The 23899-nt window shown below is 41.8% G+C and overlaps 1 protein-coding gene across 27 annotated transcripts in view; it reads right to left on the reverse strand.

The window, feature by feature from the left end:
• Positions 1–23899, reverse strand: part of trol (terribly reduced optic lobes) — a 623238-nt gene that overhangs the window by 251318 nt on the left and 348021 nt on the right. For 23 of the 27 annotated variants that reach the window (XM_075684204.1, XM_075684193.1, XM_075684194.1 and 20 more), the window contains 10 exons: positions 23622–23729; positions 22985–23092; positions 19909–20019; positions 15614–15727; positions 14748–14861; positions 14550–14657; positions 11637–11753; positions 10635–10745; positions 10489–10545; positions 2903–3130 (listed from right to left, as the gene is read on the reverse strand). In XM_075684204.1, the coding sequence (XP_075540319.1) occupies positions 2903–3130; positions 10489–10545; positions 10635–10745; positions 11637–11753; positions 14550–14657; positions 14748–14861; positions 15614–15727; positions 19909–20019; positions 22985–23092; positions 23622–23729 (1176 nt within the window). The remainder of the gene's footprint in view (positions 1–2902; positions 3131–10488; positions 10546–10634; positions 10746–11636; positions 11754–14549; positions 14658–14747; positions 14862–15613; positions 15728–19908; positions 20020–22984; positions 23093–23621; positions 23730–23899) is intronic. The other 4 variants (XM_075684187.1, XM_075684208.1, XM_075684201.1 and 1 more) reach the window with 2 other exon arrangements.

Raw genomic sequence — 23899 nt, forward strand, 5'->3', positions numbered from 1 at the left:
ATAGTGATTAATACGTAAGTCATAACTGTTAGTGAGCCACAAATGCTGCCCATGCAATTTTGCATCTATCTGCAGACAAACTGTATACACTAGTATCATTACACATGCAATGCATAATTTCTCCCAAACAGAATTAAGTAGACCACTAATGCAATGCAGCTGTTAATACCATCTGCTGGCTAGCTGCCATGCCATGCCAGAAACACATGCAACTTCAGCAACACTGCTGACTCTACTGTAGGTTTTTAAGCACTTATCACCTATTAGGTGATTAATAGTTGAATATATTAACTGCCCAGCAACTGAAATATTCTGGAACATTTAGTGAAATTACCCAACGTACAGTACCTAGTGGCTCCTGTCAACTCTTCTTTAACCATAGTTGAGTTTTTAGAACTTCATGAATGTACACATAGTTTTAGTAGACTGATAAAAGCAATGCGCACAATATGCAGCCAGCCATCATGTAATAGTCACATAATTAAAAAGTTCCCAAGTTTCAAAGATTTATTAAGTACCCTTATGTAAACACAAACGAAATTACAGTAAACCATGATGCCAGTTTAAAGGGGTACTATCCCATATGGTACATGGAAGCACATTTTGTTTAGTCTATATCTGCAAAAATACTAGGTTTAAACTGTGTGCAATGCCTCTGCATAGCTTTCCAGCAATATGCAGGATTACTTCCTGTAGTTTTTTTTTTTTAGCCTTACAGCTACACAACTGTAGGCAAGACTGTCGGCATAGTTTTGCTTACCTATAAAACTACCAGGCTCTTGCCTCACCCTTTTAAGAGCTACCATAAATTTACAGTGGCCAATAAACATCAACTATGAACTTAGAGGCTGCTCCAAAGTTTTGATGCAAGCGAAGAACTGCAAGAGGAGGCCAATCTTGAAAGTGAAATTTTTTAGTTTGCTGGCAGTATGCAACCTATACTGCTCCCCGAATTTTCCCCCGTGTGCTTTAACTTTGTACACTTGATCCTGTATTTGTGTGCGGATAAGTAGCACACGTAAGCTCAATGTGAAAATAGCATTAATGAATGAAGCTCCGGTAACATGATACACAAGTGGCACCATTTATTGCAACATGCAGAAACATACATGCAGTACAGCTCAATGCAAGTACCTTCATATGTATTCGGATCAATTTTTGGTAGGAAGTCTCCATAGTAGGGCTCAGCTGAGGCATTAATTCAATAAAGAAGATGCCACCATGTTAACGAGTATGATTTATAATGCAAGAAAGCTTCATGCACGAACACAGACAGAACCATTAGTAAAGCTCAAAAAAGCATGGCCTGTGTATGGCAGTAATACAAAACCACCTGTACACAAACATGTTATTTCAATATATCCTGGATACTACAGGAAGTCACAAATGACTGCCTTGAAATATCCTGAATGCAGATTTCTCAAGCAAGAAAATAAGCTCACTAGATGCGAGAGGCCAAAAATTGGAAGGAGGTGAAGGAGGCACTCTTAATTTTGTTAGCAAAGAGTAACTCAGAACACTGGAATTAAATGCTATAAGCACTATATTAATCTTATAGGCTTTATTGATAATGCATACAGCCTAATTTACTATTCTACAAGGAAATTGTACATACAGGATTGTGCACAGATGAATGCTAAAATTTAATACTAGTTTCACGAGTTTTACGCACTGGTTTTGCCTGCTGTTCTTTAAGAAAAGCATAAACAGGAATATGAAAGGTTCTATTTTATTACACATCCCTCTGCCGCAGGCACATATTTTATACAGGTCACATCTATTAGGTTATTATTTAAGCTTAAGCATTTAGTGCTCAATGACAGTATTTCCACCTCAAGCCCTCCCCACTAAAGCAAATGCTCACACAAGCCATTCAAACCACTCACTGGAATGCGTATGGTAGGAACCTTCTTAAATACTTATCAAAGGGCCTGTTATATGGTTAGGTCCCGAAATGACAAGATAAAACCACAACCAATGTACACATGCTTTTGTAGAAGGCCTTTAATACAAAAATGACTCCAAGCCACAATTATATATGAAGTCAAGCAGCACTGAGCAATGCACAGATTTGCATATTTTTTTTTCATGAGTCACAAGGATTCCAAAAGGCCCCAATTTTTATGTATATGTACATTTAATGCACTCTGATGTCTCAGTGATCATTGGAAGTGGCACTTCATGGCATACACAATGCATGTAGCAGCCATGCAAACTGAATGTATGGCACTCAACAAAAAGTGTGAAAGCTTCAGACCAACTAAACAGGCAGTCTCAAAAATGTAGATGGTACTTGTGGTATTCACACTTTTTTTTTTTTTTTTCATGGAAGAGTATATGACATGCGGGATCACTTGGCTTGAAACAGTAACTAAATGATAGGAAAAGCCTCATGGTCAACATGCTGTTTCAATTCATGTGACAAAGCAAAATGTCTTGGACAGATCAAGGCAAATTTACTTAATAGCAACAGACAATACGCACAGTCCAGGTGACAAAACTCAGAAAAATAACAGACAGCCATACTGATAAGAGCAGCTCAACACACCTTCTCAAGAATGGTCCGGCATCCATACATGACTTGAGTTGCTACAGGCACTTTTATATTAAGTTCAACAACGTGCACTTCTAAATGCATCAGCTACAAGCCACACACAGGCAATTCAGGACCAGTGCCAAACATGCTCATAACAACACCTTTGTAAAAATTACTGTACCAAAAAGCAACTACCTATGATGTTATGGGTGAAATGAAAGGGCTCTCCAGTTGCGTAAGAACAGAACAGCCAAAAAAGCAAGACAGCTGAAGCACGCCAAGCACCCAGAGTCACCAAACAGAGCCTGCCAGATGCAGAAGGAGGCCAGTCTCAGGGAATGGGGGCACAGCGATCTGGATATTTACATGGCTGCACGGTGAGGAAAGCAGCCCTCTGAGCCCCCGACGTGGAAGCTGGAACACCCACAGCCTTGCAGAGGTAGACGCCCCCATGGTCAGGCTGCACGTTGGGCATGGTCAGCCTGCCACGGGCATCAGTTGATTGTGGAGGCAAGGGGCTGTCATCCGACCGGGTCCACTTCACCTGGGACCGCCTGGTGCCCTCATCTCGGCAGCGGAATACAACCTCTTGGCCTACGGGAAGCACAACAGAAGAAATGATGCACAATGTGGTAGAAAAGATGTTAACTGCTGCTTCAGGTAATGCTGCCATTTGTGCCCATGTGTCAAGGTTTCCAGCACTTTGTAACAAACCTGGTAGATGAAAGCCTGCAAGATGAATGGTCCCAGACTGGTACACCGTACTGTGGCATCCAGTAGCCTGAGCCTGGTAGCCTCAATTGTTTAAATGACAAGTTTTGATGTACGAAAAATGCACTACATTGAAGGGCTTTGAATTTGTTTCAACCACACAGTTTACCAATGTAGACAAAATGAGCACATGGCCACTTTTGCATTCTGCCATTTGAATATAGCTGACACAGTGAGCAGACACCATGAAACTTTACTTATAAATGAAACACCCCAGGCCACCAAGCCAATGCACCAAGGGCTTGTGCGTGAGCAGACATTTGTGCATTGGTAAGAGTTATTGTTTCTATATATAAAAAAAAAAAACTCTTGAGCCCCCTAACAAGCTTTCTTCCATTTTTCTTAAATTATCCTTGCCTTCCACCCTTCATTGAACTGATTTCAAACTTATTTTACAGAAAAATTCCAGAATGAATCAGCTAAATAAAATTGCTATGCTGCGCCCAAGTCCACATTCATGCACATCACTTTTTACGTTGTGTATAAGCAATGGTGCAAGTTCTGTGCAGCCGTGTATGTGTATGCAGTAGCACACATCTGGTCCCTGTAAAGCTTACAGTACTAGATCAGTCTGAGACTTTAACAGCTGCAGTTTATGAACAAGAAATATGCAGGGTGATAGCTAGGTCAGCAGGGTCTAATACCAAAGTAAGCACCCTGTATGCTGGCTAGAGCATCAACTTATCAATTCATTTTACCTCTTCACACACTGAACCAAGATTACAGCGAATCCGAAGGACACCCTTCAGAGTAGATACATTCCAACCTTTCAGAACACATACATTGCAACTTGCCCAGTTTGCCAACCTACTGGTAATTTGAAATGGCAGTAACAAGGCAAAATTAAATGTTCAGATATTCAGCTAAAAGCAAAAGTTATGCAATACATTTGCTTATGGGAGATAACCACAAAAAATCTAAAATTCTGTTCAGTAGCCATAAGCAATTCAATAATTGAAGACACTTTTTCTGCTCCCTTGAGCCATTCATGCTTTCTTCTGCAACCCTTCCACTGCTCTGTCAGCAATGTAGAGATGCAGTGCTATTTAACTGATTACCACTGGAAATGCACTCATTTTCATTGCATTTATATTTTACCATTTCAAGACTTAGTAGTCTCAATGTATACTGCGATACATAAAGTTATAGCCTGATCACTGGTGTTTTGAATGGATGTATATTAGCAATATTTTTCTCAGACAATTTGACAATTCTTATGTTTTGAATTGAATTCTTAGGTTTCAGGTGCCAAAGCCATGATTTGATTACGAGGCACGCTTTAGTGGGAGATTCTGGATTAATTTTGACCACCAGGGGATCTTTAACATGCCCCCAATGCACGGGACATTGGTGTTTTTGCATTTCGCCCCTACTGAAATGCCGTGGCGGCGGCCAGGATTTGATCCCCCAATCGCCGCAGCAGTGCAACACCATAGCCACTAGGCCGCTGCAGCAGGAGATTTTTATGTGAAACTTCAAGGAAGCACTTCAAGGAACACGAATGCAAGTAACAATTCGTTATTTTAGTATGAGTACCGAGAGTAAAAAGAACAGATATACGAACTATGCACAATATACCTAGTTCCCAACTTTTATAAGTCAGATCATAGCAAAAAATTGTGAAGATTTGCTGGCACCAATACTAGACAAAGTGATGCCCGTGTTATACAGGCAAGTTAGCTTTGCAAATGTGAAAATGGGGAAGTTCCTATTGTATAGGGAGCATTTGTTTTTAATGATTGTAGCAGGCACCTGATTTGTTGCAGCGTAAGCTGTTATGGGCTCAATCTAAAAAGAAAGTTCCCGCCAGGAAAAATGCGGGCCCTCTGCATGGGAGTCTGCTGCTCTACCACTGCACCACACCAGCACTTGCTATCTGCTGTGAAAACATGCCTTATACATGCGTTCTAGCATGCTGTTCTAACACTGTTGTAACACGACGTACGCAGCGGAAGTATTCAAATGATTGTGCAGTCTAGAGAACACTAAAAGACTTGAGTGGATTGAGCAAGCAAGCAAGCAAGCAATGTTTTTAATTGGTCTGAGGGAAGTCTACAATGTGACAGCATAATGTTACATGCAAATATTCACCCCTGTAAACATTGGATGTACTTGAAAAAGGGAGGGAATATATACTCTGCAGGAGTTGTATGTTTAAGTCAATTTTTTCCTACTCCCATGTGAACTTATGATTGCAAGGACCTACGCTGCTTGCAAGCATGTACAGTCAACGACCGATTTTCCGGACGCCCGATTTTTTGGACATGCCCGATAATTCGGACGCCTTCGCGGCACCGCTACATACCCCATAGAGTAAATGTGTGAGAATATCTGAAATTTCAGATGCGAAAAAAAAAAAAAAATTTCGCCGTCTGACTCTCCAGACTTTGCGCCATTACCACCGGTCTGAAACGACACTAATTGTAGCCCCCCCACCACTGCCTCCATCTCTATTATCCCACCTCCTCGAACCGGCGCTACCAGCGCTTCCTCATGCAGATCTGTTGGCAGCCGTAGCCACCACCGCAGCAACGCTAGGCTATAATATAGCGAACTAGAAGGCTTTCTAGTGGTGGTTACGGGATAAACTTTATTTCTGCTATTTACAGAAAGGGTGTGAGCTGAGCCCTAAGGTCCCAGCCCTTACAAAGTCTCGGGGGGAGGGGGGAGGGGGGGGGTCCCTAGTCTGGGACCCTCGTGGCTTCTACAGCGGCTTCGGCTCGGGCCACCAGGCACGTTGGTCCTGGAGGGTTGAGCAGCCAAGCAGGGTGGCCTCCCAGTCCTCTCGGGTAGGGTGGGGGTTTGGGGAGAAGCAGGGTTGGAGGGGCATGCCCACACCATGTGGTATGTATCCACAAACACCTCCCCACAGTGCGGGCACTCGCCCGAAAATGCCGGTTTGAAGTGTTTTAGCATCGCCGGGCACAGCACTGTATTCGTGTAGAGATGGAGAAGCCAGCGGTCCTCCGTCTTTTTGAGGCCTTTGCAAGGGGGGAGTATCAGCCGTGATTAAGCTGATACAGCTGTGCGATTTCTTTAAAGGTGATTGCCGGTTTGAATTCAGGAACCTCATCGACGGGTGATAGAGGCGACGCCCGGAAATAAAGCGCGTGGGCTATAGTGTCTGCTACTTTGTTCCCCTCTATTCCCCGATGAGCTGGGGCCCAAATGATGGAGCGCTGGGGTTGGAATCCCTGGTTCTCACATTTTTTAAGGATTTGGAAGGCACGATATGGGATTTGGCCTTGTTCTATATTGCGGCAAGCACCCCTCAAATCAGTAATGATGACTCGAGACGCTGGATCTGCGGCAGCAAGCACAATAGCCACCTCCTCCGTGTGAGTAATATTGGGGGCCCGGAAGGTGAGGCCGCAGTTATGATGCAGTTTCTACGCAATTATGACGTTGAGGTGGCGCAGGTGCCCGTGTGTAAGCCGAGGCAAGCGCTCGTCGGCGGTAAGGACAGGCTTCTGAGAGAATCGTTTCCCGGCGTGGTCTGTAAGATACCCTGCGCAGATTGCGACTGCGCATACATCGGTGAGTCGGGAAACTTCAAACAGAGACTGAGGCAGCATCAGAAAGATGTCGAAAAGAAGCGTACAGTGTCGAATGCCCTTGCCGAGCACATGGATACAATGGGCCACAAGATCGACTGGGATCGCTCGAAAATTATCGGCCACGAAAGAAACCTAAAATCGCAGCTGTATCTGGAATCACTGGAGATACAAAGAACACGTCACACGCCCAATCGAAATGAGGGAACCCTCCCCCCGTCATACACGCGCTGCTTACGTCACATTCTGTAGCATACATAAGCTTCCATGAACCTTCCGTCATCCCATTGTGAACAAGGCTTCCGTAGCGAAGCCGAAACGTCTTTTAGATTCATTCATCTTTTAGCACTTCTGTTGGTCGGTGTCCTTCGTTTTATTTCTTCAATGCATGCTGCTTCGATAGCTCTCGCTTGAGGTCGACGGCCAAGCGTTTAGCGGAGAGGTTTGGCGTGAAGGGGGGAGTCAGGCTCCGAAACAACCGGAAGTGGACGATGTGACGTCGTATCGTGACGCAAAACCAGTGAAGGCAGAGCTTAGCCCCGACCTCTCGGCGAACGAGTTGAGGAGGAAAAGCATGGCTAGGGAGGAGGGTAACTTCTAATCGCTTGTAGCTCCATTAATATGTAACGCTTCACTGAAATTGTGGTGCGAATGTTCTACTTAAGCTGTACCCTACGATTCTACAAAATTTGCCTGAACCGTTTCAGGGGCCCTTTAAGAATGATTTCTATATGCTTGTAGCTCGGTCATAGTGGAGGCCATGCTCAGTCGCCCAGTTCAGCAGGCTCCGTAATCGGCATTTCATCACTACTCATCATACGTCACGTTTTTGTGCTAGTGTGCTATGACGTCAATATTTTTGTTCCTCCGCTGTGACGTCATAACAACCACGCTAGCGATGGGTCTCTACTACGAGAGGGAGCTTTTAATGACTTTTTGGAGCTGAATTAAAATTATTTTGACATGTTTGCAGCGTCCAATACCTCGTTGTGGGTGTTCTCGCATACAGAAGCAGCCTACAACAGACTTTTTATAGCCTCAAAATTTGGTGTCTCCACCCCTTTAAAGGGACACTAAAGAGAAAAATGATTTCCTGTGCATCAGTAAATTAACTTTCTCCAACACCAAAAACACCACTCTTATTACGATGAGATGCTTGGAAAGCCAGAAAAAGCGCAAAAACGAACGACAGGTGTCCACGCCTCCTTGAAATTCCCACACCTGGTCGCTGTGACGTCATGTATTTTGATGGCATCTTCTGGGGCCCACTTAATTTTGTAGTGCTACAGATTGATTACATTGTGTTTTAAGGGAACCAAATATTAAACATGACAAGTTTCAGGAACCTTTACACAGCCAACGTGGCCCAAATGCAGAAACATACTTTGGAACACAGAGTTTCTCACTATAACACCTAGAGGGTAATCTGGCGTCACCGTCTATGGGAGTTTCTTAAGGGGGCACCGCCATCATGGGAATGATGGTATATGTGTCTGCGAGGCTCATGAACGCGTTCTCAAAGTAAAATCTTCATAAAATGTTTCCATTCATGCATATTACACCTTTACTCACCTACAATGCATGACCAAGCGAAGAAAAGCAAGAGCAGACAACAAACTGTTTCAAAGCGAGCGCGAACCTTGTCGTCTGTCCTCAAACTTTAGCGGCTCGCTGATACTTTTTACGTATTATATAATCGTACACGTAATAACAAGTTCTCATAGTTAAACCAAACATCTTTTTGCGTAATAATAGAGCTAAAGCAGCTTTTCACGTACTGTTTTAGTAGAAAATGAATCATTGTGACAGACGGAACGGTACTTGCCAAGCGCGTCTTCAAGGTGTCGTGTCTCTCCGAGAACGATGCCAATCCGAAGTCACAATATACCAGCATTCCCATGCATACCACAGCACAGCAGCGCCAGATTTCCCTCTAGGTAATGTAGTGAGAAACTATGCTTTGGAATCCCCGACGTCACACTGACGTACCGGCATCAGGGTTCCGGCGCGAAATTCAAATACTGATATTTCGACCTTCATTTTCTCACCTAATAACCAAACTTACTTTGAAATGACTGCCTGCAGGGTTCTGAAACAATGCTTTATTAGTCTAAACTGATTTATTTCTTCACTTTAGTGCCCCTTTAAGAGGAAGCTTTACCTCGGGCCCAACTCCGGTGCGGACTGTTCAAATACATGTAAAACGCAAAACCGCTTTTCTGAAATAACCCCTGAACCGATATTAATGAAATTTGTTGTACTTGAGAGAAAGTTAAATTCTAGTGACTGCTGGTAGCAGAATTTCTATTTAGGGCGTGAATTTTATAAGAAGGATTTTCAAAAATGTGAAAGTTTGAGAAACAGATGCATTAAGTTTATAAATTAATAGCTCTGCATCAAAAACATATCGCGGTTATGTAAATAGCATCCATTACATCATTTAAAGTGGAAAAATTTGTTGTCAATTTATATCTTACATGAATTTGTTACGTTGTGTACAAGGTTTCCGCAAAAGCTGTATTTCCATATAACTAAATTTTTGGCATTTATGTGTACATAACATATAAATTTTGTCCGCTTTAGATGTACTATTAGATGCAATTCACAGAATTGGGTTATTTTTCATTGCTGAGTTACAGAGTTGTAAACTTCATAGTTTCGTTTCCTGAAAATTTTCGTTTTTTTGCCAATTTTTCAATAAAACATTGACAATCTAAATCGAAAATTTGAAATTAACAGTCACTAGATCTTAAGTTTCTTTTAAATGCAACAAACCTCGTCAAATTTGGTGCAGTGGCTGCCGAGAAAAATGAATTCTCCTTTTACATGTATTTAGATAGGAGCACCTGAGCTAAAGCTTCCTCGTAATTATACACGTGTGCACCCGCCGTCACCTATCTCAGTACGACCAATGATACGCCTTAGTTATACTGACACTTGTACTTGTTTATCTTTATCAGGTGACCACGTTTCACCGCCTAACAAATGTTATCGTACACCGCAGGATGCGCCCACATGTATCGCAAGTTTCTGGAATGTTAGAGATGGTTCCATCTACTGTGTCACCGAGCCTTGTGTAGTCCGATTGCTTCTATGCGTGACACAAATAGTGTAGAACTTTGTGGAAGACATGCGGGTCCCAGCGATCGCTCTGGAACCTTCGATGACTCACGTATAAAAGCCGACGCACTTGACCCGCTGATCAGATTTCAGACGATATCCAACTGTGTTCGCCGCTTTCGTTGTGTTTCAAGTGTAACTTGGTTTTGAGGGCACAAGTTTGCCCAATAAAGATCTAGTTTCGCCATTTACAGTTTTGCTACTGCGTCACAGTCACTACCACGTAACAATATGTGTACTGCCAGGCCTTCATAGCTATTTCAGACGTGCCTGTGGCGATTTGAGCCCGTGAGAGCAGTAAAAGGCATGCATCTGTTTTTTTCTGAATGCCCGATTTTTCAGACGTTTTCGCAGCCTGTAGTAAGTCCAAAAAATTGGGTGTTGATAGGTTAAACAGGAGGCCCGATTCCAACATGCAAGCGTTCAATGTCTACAGAGATACCCTTATCCATTACACCCAGTATAAGTGCTTTCAGTTATAAATTTAGCAGGATTCATGTATCATACCTTGTCTAATTGTCTGCCGTTCTGGGTAGACCTTGATGTTCACGCCAGCATCAGGAGCTGTAAAGGTTTAAAATAAAATGAATGCAAGCTAATCTAAAGTGCCTCAGCTGTCAGGACAAGCCACTTTAATAATGATATATGCTTACCACAGTCTGCTTCATCAGAAAAGTCAGTGCAGTCAAAACGACCATCACAGCGCTGAGATCGTTCAATGCACTGAGCATTAGCGCATACATACTGTCCAGGCTGGCATGTCCCTGAAAAATATATATAATGCAGATAATAAAAATTACTGTGTCACAGGAAAAAAAATTGTGTGCTGTAAGGAACAAACAGAAGATTACACCAAAGCAACATTAAAGAATGGTTCCTTCTTGCTTTCCTATCAGAGCAGCACTTGAAATGTCGCCGTGCATTGATGACTGCAATAAGATTGACTTAATCATGGAACAGGGGTCATTACTATATCTTGCTCGTATGTCTTAGAAGTTGGCCCACCAGAGAGAACAGCCATTAGCAGTAAACATTCAATGAAATGATAGCTGGTGCGGAATGATCAAGGCCGAGGCTATAGTCACCTAGCACAGAGCAGCAGCAGCATTAGTTATGATCCCCCTCCGTTCCCCTCTCCCCCCCAGAAAAACTAATTTCCTTGAATCTTGGAAGCTCAGCATTTGTGCTCAGTTTCCCTTTGACACAGCGTTATAATGTACACCATAAATGAAAAAATACAGGCCTGTATTTGTTCAAGCAATAACAGCCAGCATTTCTATGTAAAAGATCTGAATCAACATTCGTAATTGAAGTAGTACTAGTAGTAGCAGTCTATCATATTTAAGAAAGAAAAGGAAAAAGAAAAGGAAGGCTGTGGGAATCTTGAATGTCACTATCTACTGAACATCTGAACTGCCCTGCGGCCATGGGAAAGATACAGGGCAAGAGAATAGACAGGGACAAATAGCAACATGCTGCTCAAATCTACAGAACTACAGCTCAAATTCTACCAACAGTATTCTGCTCAGACACCTCAAGCATAGGAGGTGTAGGTAATTGGATGCACAGACAAAAAGTAATAGCAATAAAACATGACAGTCAACCTAAGCAATTTCAGCACATACAGAGGCAAGCAGTAAGCAGGATAAACCTACAGCAGTTAAGCTCATCAGATCGATCAGGACAGTGAGGCACTCCATCACAAAATTCATCTCTGTTTATGCAGAGTCCTGATTGACATCGGAATTGTGAAGGCCTGCAGAGGTGAGATTCTATAAGGCAGACAGACAGCAGGGAAGAGGTAAGAAAAGACAACATTAAACAGCAAATGAAATGAAGATGGCATGCAGAAGTTGCTCGTATTGTCCATATTAAATTTGTGAGCTTGTAGTCACGGGTTTGGCATCACAATTAGGTGCCTGTCATTTTTACTGTGCTACAGTAGTTAGAATATTGATGTATTGACTATCAAGTAATTGTTTTGCTTTGTGTCATTGCATGCTCTGGATAATGCATGAAGTTTTAAGGCTCCAAAATGTTTTGTGGCATGCTTCTAATGTTTCAATTTCAAGCTGAACTATGTTTATGATGCCTAACCAGTATGTTGTTTTAAATCATGCATTGCAATGTGTAATTGAAGAAACTGAGCAAGTTTTGCTCTTCTTTTCAGTGCACTTAAAACCTTCATGCTTTAGAAGAATAGTGATGAGACAAATTTGATCAGTACCACAGTTTTGCTCATCAGAAAAGTCCTCACAGTCATAGTAACCGTCACATCTGAGCAAATCCTCCACACACTTCCCATCACCACATCCAAACTCACTGTGACCACATCCCCCTGCAGCATGCAAGAAAGAACAGACGCATTTAGAACCCCTAAGTTGAGAGAATAGAGCAGCAAGAAGGTGCATCTACACAAAGCCAATAATGGTTAGCAGAAAATTATGCCAAGAGCAACAGGAATAGTGAATAACCAAATTCCACACTGGTTTTACGAATGCGAATATTGTGTACGCTAGAAATATCTCAAAGTAAAAAGAATAGTGCTGGGGGTCATGTGAGCAGTGTTTTTCCACAATTTTAAGCACAAGTAAAAATGCAGACACAAGTTTAGCACTGCCATCAGACTTTTTTACAGAAGCAGAAACATTGAATGAGTAAAGTAGCAATTGATCCAATGAGATGCGATCTTAAGCAACTTTTAAGAAGTGCACGATAAAATGAGGTCAGATTGCAACAAGTCCTTTCAACACTTAAAGTAAGACACATGGCTCCAATACTAAGATAAATCCTGGTGAGTACATAATTTTAGCATTTAAAAAACGAAAACTGGCAGGATGGTGATGAGTGCATAAAGCGAATGTTGAAGTATTAGCTGAAGTGTGGGCTGGTGTCCTCACTCCGAATCTTGAGTGCACCAAACCGCTTGGGGGACCTCAAAATGTGCCAAAACCACATTACGACAATGAGGCACGCTGTAGTGAGGGATGCCGGATTAATTTTGACCACTTCGGGTTCTTTAACGTGCACCCAATGCACGGTACATGGGCATGTTTGCATTTTACCCCCATTGAAATGTGGCTGTCACGGCAGAGATTCGATCCCACGCCCTCTGGATTAATAGTGCAATGCCATAGCCAATACACAACCATGGGGGGTGCTTGGGGGTCTGAAGGCCCTGCTTCTTCCATGCCATTTCAGTGTTAAATATGTCTTAAAGCCTTCTCATTTTAACTGTTATGCTCCTCGGCGATGCTAGATCACTCGCCAGCTTCCTAATCATACACTGGTACAGCTGAAGATTGCATGATGATGACAGCATGATGACAATGGGATGAAGATTCTGAAATTATGAGAGTAGTATAACAACAGTGTGACAATGATGTGACAGCGACGGTGTGATGCTGACCATATGAAAACGACTATTTGATGATGACAGCTTGACAACGACAGTATGACAAGAATCAGATTACAAAGCAGGAATGACCACGATCACATGACAACGGCATGACAATGAATGCACGAGGAATACTATGAGAATGATAGCATAACAATGGAGTCACAATCGCGACTGAATGCTGAAAGCATGATTATGATGGAACGAATGTGACACTTCATGTTGTCCCTTTTTTTCAAGTCTCGTGTGTTCATTGTGGTAACTTCCCAAATTATGAATCGCCAACCGGCCTACACCGACACTCTGCTATGTTACAATATGACGATGGGATGACGACGATTGTGTGATGACAGCGTGGTAATGATAGCACACACCCAGCAGCATGCCAACATTAACATTTTAATTAAATTATAGGGTTTTATGTGCCGAAACCACAATCTGATTATGAGGCATGCCACAGTGGGTATCCAGAAATTTGGACCACCTGGGGTTCTTTAATGTGCACCTAAATGTAAGTACACGAGTGTTTTCGCCTTTTGCCCTCATCAAAATGCCACTGCCGTAACCGAAATTTGATCCCGTGACCTTGTGCTTAGCAGCCCAATACCATAGCCACGAAGCAACCATGGCAGGTAGCACGACAACATAACCAGCAGCACATGCCCATGGTAACTGTAAACTACACTATCTGCGAGATCGCCCCCCCCCCCCCATTGCAGATGGCACCACTAGCGCAATACTGAACAATGAGCTAAGAAAAGCAAATGCTTTAAACAGGAGGATGGGGTGAACAGTATGGCTAAGCTTGCATTATGTTCCTAAAGACTTGGCAGTACAGAGTAGTACTAGGATGGTGCAACAATATTGTACTCCCCAGTGCAAACGTATGTGGACCAGAGACTCCACATTAAAACTAATTTTGTTCACCTATGAATGTAACTTGAAATTGCGGACTGCAGTCCAAACTTGTCATTGCAAATTTTCCAGTGCACTTGTCAATTTCAGTGTGCATGCTTGAATTATGAATAAATTTACATTTTGTGGGTGAGTCTGCACTTTGTACATTTTGCTCACAGGTGTAAATGTTATTGTTATGATGCAAGAACATGGGAGACACTAGCTCAAAAGCAGAGAACAAACGATGTGATAAAAAATGGACAGAGGCACTTACTACACTCTAGTTCATCTGACCCATCCCTGCACTTGTACTGGCCATCACACCTGTGGCTTTTCGCAATGCACTCTCCAGTCCTGCACTGGAATTGATCAGCTGTGCAGCCTGCAAGCACAAAAAATAGCAAAAATTATCAATTCTTGCTGAATGTGCAATTCCTGTGGGCCTCCTATAAAAAAGGACCTTTTTACTTACAATTTTCTTCATCACTTCCGTCAGCACAATCCCTTCGATGGTTGCACTTTCCAGAGAGCCTTATGCATTCGCCAGATTTGCACTTGAACTCATCAGACCGACAAGCATCAGGCACTAAGTAAGGGAAGGTTATTTATATAAGTGAGGAAAAATTATTTATGCAAACAGCTAATACACATATGTATGCCACTTGTTTTCATAGGAAACGTGGCAGTTCGCTGTCATGATATTAAAAAGGTGAACTTTTTATCAGAATGAAATAATACGAGCAGTGAAGCATCATGCACTTCAGGCATAGACAGCACCAGGGTCCTTGTAATTAGGAGCCAGTGGGGAGGCACTCTAAACTAGCCTAGCATAGCTTTTTATTGCTGGTTGTAGCAAGGGCTAAAAATATTAAGAAGCGATTCAATGAATTAAATTTGCTATGCTGCACCATCATGGTCACCTTGATATGCACTACAGCTGCTGAACACAGCTAAAAGAAAAACTTAAATTCCACTGGGCAGACAATAGAAACTTGTGTTGTCCACTTTGAAACACTATTGTAAGAAATCTGTATATGTATGTGCAGCAGTGGAAACAAGAGTTGCATTTAGCTAGTTTATATAGAAATAGCAGAACATAACTGAATGGGAATACCCACCACCCTTTCTCTCCACATTGCACTAAATGCAGCCAGAAAATACCAGTTGAAGTTAGCTGGAACTACGCTACATTTTAGCATAAGAATACTCATGCAAATGTTTTTTTTTAAAGGCGTTGCCTGATTTCAGGCACATTCAATTCGAAACAGTGAACTAGTATTCTCATGTACTGCTTTTTTGGAAGAATACTTTACACATGCAAAGTACATTAGTACATACCACAGTTAGCTTCGTCAGAGAAGTCAGGGCAGTCTACTCTCCCATCGCACTTTCTGCTAATGTCAATGCATCGCCCATCACCACACCTGAACTGCAAGGCAGAGCAACCTGGAACTAGGTAGACATGCAGCATGCTTAATCTTTTTGCATGCAGTAGCAAACAGTGTCTGTACAGATTCTTGAGAAGTTCCGATGACTAATATATCTATATATCAAAGAATTCAAGTTTAAAAGCTGCATGCAGCAGCCTTAATACAATGAAATGTACGATGCTAGCGTAAACAGATTGACAGGTTAGGACTGACACATTAACTAATAACGAAACTTAATACCTCAAGACTTCCCTTGGGCTATGAGAAAAAATGCCCAAGAGGAGGACTTCCAATAAATTTTCATGACCTGGAGTTTTGAGATGCACACCAAGATATCAGTATTGAGAGAGTTCAGATTCTGCACCTGCTAGAATGCAGTCACCAGGGCTAGAAATTCAAACTTAACTAGTTACCAGTAGAATGTCTAAAATTCAACTGAAATTTGATCATATAATTCACTTTACTACAAGAACAACACAGAGTGCTGAAGAAATAAACTACCGATGAGGCATGTTTTAGCATTTGCCTTTGGCACCCTCTTAAATAGAACTTTCACACACACTGCAGAGGAATTTATTTCCCAAATGGTCTTGCCTTACTTACACCACTGTTCTAGCAGGCTTTATTTCACATTAGGCCAAATTTTCTTCTCTTTAGACTTTCTTTTCAGGAGTTCTTGAACCACTGCACTTCACATATGTGATATCACTTATGGTGTTCGCTATCTGCACAGGGATTACCCGATTCATTCAAACCAGCAATTAAGTCCAGGCAGAATATCACCCAGCACTAACCACCGATTTGCCAGTATGCCATACACACCTAGAGTTGACCGCTTTAAGTATTTCTTCCTCCCAAAAACCATTGCTGAATTCAATAGACTTGATCTGCATGTATTTCATGACATCAGTTCAGTTGAGACTTTTCAGAGAAAGCTGTAATTGTGCTTCCTATAGCAATGTGCTTTTCTTCTGTATCTTCACTTTCCCACCCTGTAGCTGCCCGCAACGGGTTTACAGTATTGTTAAAAAAGAAGTTTTTTCGTGGTATCAATGTCTAATGTAGCATCTGACTACCTTGAATATTTAAGGTCACTTTTTTCTTTTTACAGATTTGGCAGCTCGCTGAAGCCTCCCTGTGAATTTACTTGGTTGCAGCTGGAGAAAGCAGTATGCTTACTACCTTTCACAGCTCAGCAGCTTTGAAAATTGAGAAAATGAACTAGACTAAGCTACTGTCAAAAATTCAGAGGCTGATTTCTTTGTGAGATGTGCCCATCAAGCAGTCACAATACAGATTTGCAAGCACAGAAGCACGGGAAGACTGCAGACTGCAGACCAGGGGCAAGTGCTTGCCTGCTCAGTAAACTAATGACACTTACTGGTGTAAACCCAAAACCTTCATCCTCAGAAAGATTTTTTTTTTCATTATCAATGTGACATCAGGAGTGCATATTTTATGAAGTAGTAAGCCTCCAAAGAAGTTAAAAGATTTAGGTACTAAAGTTTTCAGGACATTCAAGGCCTTGGAATTTGAATTTTAAATTGAGGAATTCAAAATTCTGTACAGACCCTGTAAACAGGCAATGACTCCAACTACACCTCCATCACTAGTATTCACTATCAAGTTAGTGTCTCATGAAATTTGCTAGAAACTGCAAAACAAGCATTAAAACAACGAAATCAGACAAAAACTTGTAGGTCCTCATACTACAATCAGCAAATGTAATCTGCTACGTCATGCAAGCGCATTATCAACCGATAGCAGGAAGCATATCTCCGATGCACATAAAATAAAAATGTTTATTTTGCGTGCATCATTTTTATATGCTACTGTGGTGATGTCACGGTGATAGTATGTTGTCGCTCGAGGAGGCATCACAAGATATGCTTCCTACTGTCAATGACATGCTTGTATGACTGAGCATAATGCATTAGCTTTGTCCATCTACTGAATGATAGGAGGAGGTGCCAATCATTTTATAATAGTGAGCTGCAAGTTTGGGTTATTGTCCACCGCCCTCTTCATGAACCTCCTATCTGACTTTTCCATTGTGCCACTGTCACTGTGTTCATCTGTTCAGCTGGTGCAACCAGGCACTGGTATAGTTCAATCCTATAAGCACTATGTTACCGCCCATTTAACAATTAATCACAACAGTTCCTTTCATAGCATTATCATAGAGCATGCAATATAGTGAAATGGCACCAGAACAGTGCAATATTTGGGAGCTCTTGACAAATCATGCACAGTTATGACATATGTTTTTGTACACTCAATAACAAGATTTTATGTATAATAATTAAATGTATAATAAAGATGCAATAAAATTGCCTGGTAGCACAGAAAGGCATATATTTGCACAAGCGCTGAAGTAACATGAAGACAGTCTATCAAACATGAAAGGATAGATGAAGCAAAAGCGTTATTGAAACATACCCCATGCAAGCCAGCCAGGAAGCACCCTAAAGACTACACGAGAAGTAGCATGCCCCTTCAGTGAGAAGCCTTAAGCAAGGTGTTAATTCTCTCTCTCTCTCTCTCTCTCTCTCAAGGCAGGACAGCAATTTCAGCGTCCTTGAAAGTGAGCTATGCTCTCTCCTAGCCTGTTGAGCCACGAACTTAGATAATGTAAATGGCGTAAGTTGCCCACACATGAAGTATCTCAATAAGGTCCATCCTATACGATGGCAGTGTATTCACTTCTGCTTCTCTATCACCACTAGCCGAATTCCCGTTTTACGAGGTGCCGATAACAAAGGGAAAGTTGATATCAACCAAATTGTACCACGAGGCTGTAAAGAAACTATCGATTTTTTGGAAAGGAAAAGGAACTGTAGTCAAAGAAAACTCCATTTAGAAGGTTTAATGTCGCAACACTGCCTTTTTAAAGCAGTTGCTCTACAAACTTGGCTAACCAGTAGCCAGCACAATGACTAATTGACTCAAATTAAAAGAGAATGAAACTAATCAGGAATTTGTATAGGTTTAATTTGTGGCTATGTGCTACATTCAAATGGACATAGTACACTTGCTGTTTTATGAATACCTCCCTCCATCTTGAAGGTTCCCACAGGATGTGTGTGCTTAATCACTCGCTGCATGCTGATAAGTTAGCAATACAGCATATATGCACAAGTTTAGATATAAGCACCCTGCATTTTGTCAGGCCGCTCCGCCATTGGGTTGCATTTAGCACTGCCCCTCGCCACTTCTAAGTCTCTGGGTAAAAAGCTCCCTCGACACAGGCCCATTCACATGTTTGCCTAGTTTTGCTTGTGGGCACAGTCCTACCTTTGTGCAACAGATTCCATTAATGCACAAAAAATATATTGTAGAGATAAGAACAGTGTGAATAATCCCACAACACGCAAAGTCTGAAGGTATTTACAGATAAAGCCAGTGCAGCGGTTGCTACTGTTGCACTAGTGCAGGCTTTCAGAGCAGAATTGCATAAAAAATACAGAACGAGAAAACTGAAGACAGACCTGAGGGGACTTGCCTACATTTTTTTCATCCCTTTGTGCAATCCTGCACTGAAAGCCTGTTATATGCAATTTCGACTTGCCCAGGTTAGTAATTTGTTAACCTAATGTGGCATTTATGATTGTTTCCTTTAGAAGTGCTGCATTTGAGCAGTTTTTATAGTGAGAACAAAAGGTTCCTATGTATAAAGTGTTTTCAGCTGGTTGGTTAAGAGGGCCGCACCAGTAAACTTTCTGTGGCTTTTAACAGATGCCTACTTAAATGTTTTGCATTTGCTGCCTCTTGGTCCATTGTATCGTTTGTCAGTTTCCTTCACTTTTCTTGCCACTGTCCTCAACTTCCATTTGTGAAATTTTCTCCAGGTGTAACAGGCCAACTCCACCCCAACCACCATATCTGTCTGCCTCCCACCTCTTGCTAACCTCCACAGCAAACATCTCGAACGTCTTCCCCTTTCAACAATCCTTCAAATACATTGAGGCAACCCATACTCAATACCCGCAATGAGAGCATGTGGCAACCACTCCTGCACAGGATGCTGCTCGATGTACCTGGCTAACTTTCTATACAATAGCACGAGCACCATGTTAGAAACACAGGTTGCCTGTACTTGCAATGCACTGCATTAAATTACTGTAGTAAATGTAAATATTATTTGCAAGATACTGTGTGAAAAACACTGCCTCATGCAATTTGAAAGACCTGAAGTAAGCTCACTGGGACAGTTGTACTCATCCGAGTGGTCCCTACAATCAGGGGTGCGGTCACACTGCCTGGACTTGTCGATGCAGGCTCCATCACCACACCTGAATTCATTGGCCTTGCAGCCTGAATGCAGCAAATAAAAAAATTCACTTGAAGTAATCATTCACAATGCATTTCACAATGCTGTGAGAAGTATTTGCTGAGAATTGTCACTTGCACCAGTATTGTATATAAAAGAATGCAACAAGAAAATTTGAGCGAAATGCATAACAAATGTCTTGCGTATTAAAAACAAAGCAAAATATGCCTAAAATAGCATTGCGTGGCAACACATGGAACTAACAGCGACCTAGCTAAACATTTATTTACATCATTAATATGATAAAGATGACTACAACTGTGCAGACTATGTAAAAGCCTTTCTAACCTTAGCCTTCAGATAATTACTGTACAAGCAGAAAGAAGGTGGCAATCGTGGTGTAGCGGCGTGACTATCACCTCCAAAGCCAGTGAAGATGAGGGCTTGCATGCAGGTAGCGCGAGAATAGAACACACTAGTGTGCTCGACCGAAGGGCCACGGTGTCGGCCGCTCCCGAGATCCCGCTGCACCATGGCTGGCCTAAAGTAATTGCCAGAGTTCTGTCACCCGCAGCATTTGAGATTCCTTTCGAGTAGCCTCTACCTTTTCAGTGAAAGTTTCAATAAGGTCAAAAGCTTACTGCATCATTGTTGGCACGGACGTGCACAGCTTTAATTTATACTTTCGCTTTACTTCTGCAAGTCCTGACAATAGGACAAGTGCATTAGAAGCCCCAGTGGTGGCTATCTCATCCGTATTTTTCAACTTCACACTTATTTTTTTATTTCCACTGTGAACACCATGCAGACATATTTAAATATATGCACAGGACAAAATTTATAATATTTTTAAACAGATGGAGGCAGCCAACTAACAATTATTTCTAATGGCATGGATATACCTGTGCCTAGAGAATGAATATGTTGCTCTATATTCACCTTGCTCCAAATTACTTTGCAGGCTTTTTTCAGGGTTAAGAAAGCACTCAGACTTCAGTGACCCCTTTGGCAGAGTCTTATTAACGGCGCATGAAATGCATGTGAATGATATGGGTCTCAGTATGCCCTCTTTCCAGTAGGCAGTGGTAATGACTCAAAAAAAAAAAAAAAAATAGGGTTTTACGTGCCAAAACCACTTTCTGATTATGAGGCACGCCGTAGTGGAGGACTCCGGAAATTTCGGCCACCTGGGGTTCTTTAACGTGCACCTAAATCTAAGCACACTGGTGTTTTCGCATTTCGTCCCATCGAAATGCGGCCGCCGTGGCCGGGATTCGATCCCGCGACCTCGTGCTCAGCAGCCCAACACCATAGCCACTGAGCAACCACGGCGGGTATGGTAATGACTCATGAAAAAAGAAAAAAAAAAAAGAGAACTTTTCCAATAATTTACAACATTTACTATGGATGGAAACGTCATCACTTGCATGCAGAGGTCATAAATATAATTCACTCGGTAACCGAAATGAGATCAAGCCAGACTTCACTTGAAATCAGAATCAGTAGCAGTCATGTGCAGCAGCACATACTCGAACTCACAGTAAAGAACAAAAAAAAAAAAAGAAAAGAAAGGCTGCAGTTCTACCCCAAAGGGGAAGCAGTATTAGTGATAGCTAATTATAGGAGAAGTCTTCCAAGTGAAGAATTCTTCAAGGCCACACAAAGTTTCTGCCAGCAAAACATTTTTCGAAGGTAATTATATATATATGAGGGAAGATCTGAAAGCAAGTTCGATCAGTTATTTTCACACTGAAGCTTTATTGCCAAAACAAGTACACCACGACATCATGAACTATACACCTTGCACTTTTGATGCAAAGAACTGTTGCACAGCCTGCTCCACCTCATTGTTTTAGAAGTGACTTCCCGAGATTGCGGCTTTCAATGCAAGGAACAGGTGCCCATCTATTCCGGATGACTTCATTCAGGATTCCGGCACACACTTCCATTGTCGATTAAGTCAGTGCACGTCTGTCTGCCACTGTGATTTGTACTCTAATAAGCTCGAGCACGCTCGTCTGCTGCTACTATTGCTTCTTTGGGGTTCTGCGCATGAGTCATTCTTCCTCAGCTGACACTCCTTCCGCCGTTGAACCAGCAACAGGCATGGATTCTTATGGAGGTTGTTTCACCTGGTGTACCACCTTATCTTAAAAAAAAAAAAAAAAAATGAAGCTTACTTTCAGAATGTCCCTTGTATACATATATACATGGGTGAGGTTCGGAAAGCTGGTCGAGCCCCAGTGCACCCCCGCAACCCCCTATCTGCCCAGAAAGATGTTTCTGCCTATGCTCGCAACAATGAAAATGCTTTTTTACTCTAATTTCTTAGTCAAAAGGAGGTCCCAATATAGCCATTGCCTACGGGACCTTTTGTACTTGTAAAAACTTCCATCTACTATATTTACTGTCAATTAAAAAAAATGCTGACATTTCTGAAGTTTTTAATGACAAAAGCAGCAGTTCTAACAATACAGCAAGAATTACAATGAAACCGTAATATTACCATTAGATGTGGTTGATTTGCTTTTTTTTGTCCCTGCAGTTGTACAGTTCTGCGGTTTTATGCTTTGAAGTAAGAGTTGCCGCATTACCTGCATGCACTGATGCAGCTGTGCTGTTATTAATTCAAGTCTTCAGCTCAATATTTTTAGCTCCTTCAAAAACATTCATTATTCTATATGCTGGTTATTGGAAAACGAACAAAGAATGGCCAGCCAACAGTCACTCTAGTTCAGATTCAATGGCCACACTAATTGTTGCAGTATTCGTTGTTGCATTCCTTTGCATGCACGTGTCTGCTGAATAAAAAGTTCCTCTCTTTATTCAGCCCTTTTGATAGTGGGCCTGCATCTTCGCCACTGCTATACTATGACAACATGTTGTGAATGAAGTAATTCGATGAAGCATTATTACAATGAGCATTTTACAAGCAGAGCAGGTGCCTTCAGAAAACGCCGAAAAATGTAACCAGTTTGAAGAAAGAAAAGTGAAGTAAACACTGCTTACTGCAGTTCCTTTCATCGGAGTAGTCTCGGCAGTCAGCAGTTCCATCACATTTCCTGCGGACATCAATGCAGCTTCCGTCTCCACAGCGAAACTCGTTGTCCTTGCAGGCTGAAATTTTCCCAACGCATGTGAAGTAATAGAGTTATTGCTCGGATTTTATAAAATGCTATTAAGGCCCAACGCCAGTTGTCTGCAGTAAAAATCATGCAGATGTTACTTGTTTTGCTGCAAGGGCCCTTGTCAGGCTATTACAGCAGGCAACAAAGAAAAAGACGTGGTTACAAATCACAAAATTCTGGCTGTGGATTCCTTTCAAGAAAGAAATAAAATGCACATTGGATACAATGCGAAGTCCCAATACAGCACAACGTCATTACTTATTAATGATGAATAGCAAAAGTGTGCAGTAATGTAATACATACAGGTTAGATTTTGAGAATATTAATAAGCACTTGTTTAAATGTAATGGGGTTATGCTTGACAAAATGCTGTTTGCAATGCCCTACGACAGGTAAATTATATTGTTACAAAGAAATATGCATTATCACTTCATTCCTTATCAGGACCTGAGCAGTCCACTCACATTTGTTTTATGCACACTTAGGAAGCAGCTGTCCTTTAGAATTGAAAGCCTTACCACAACTGGTTTCATCTGAGTAGTCTCTGCAGTCAGCAGTGCCATCACATCGTCTTTGGCCTTCAATGCATTTACCATCACCACAGCGAAATTCGCTGTCTTGGCACTCTAAAACAAAAATTGACTGAATAAATTTCACTGCTTGGGCATAGCTGCTTAACAGAGGCTTGTTTAATGTGAAATATCTGATGCAAACATGCAGGAGTATGCAAGAAACATTTAGTTGTGTACACTGAAATATAAAAAGAGGGGGCCCTGAACCACTTTTTATTGAGATC

Source organism: Dermacentor variabilis, chromosome 3 (genome assembly GCF_050947875.1).
Source record: "Dermacentor variabilis isolate Ectoservices chromosome 3, ASM5094787v1, whole genome shotgun sequence".
Taxonomy (NCBI): Eukaryota; Metazoa; Arthropoda; class Arachnida; order Ixodida; family Ixodidae; genus Dermacentor; species Dermacentor variabilis.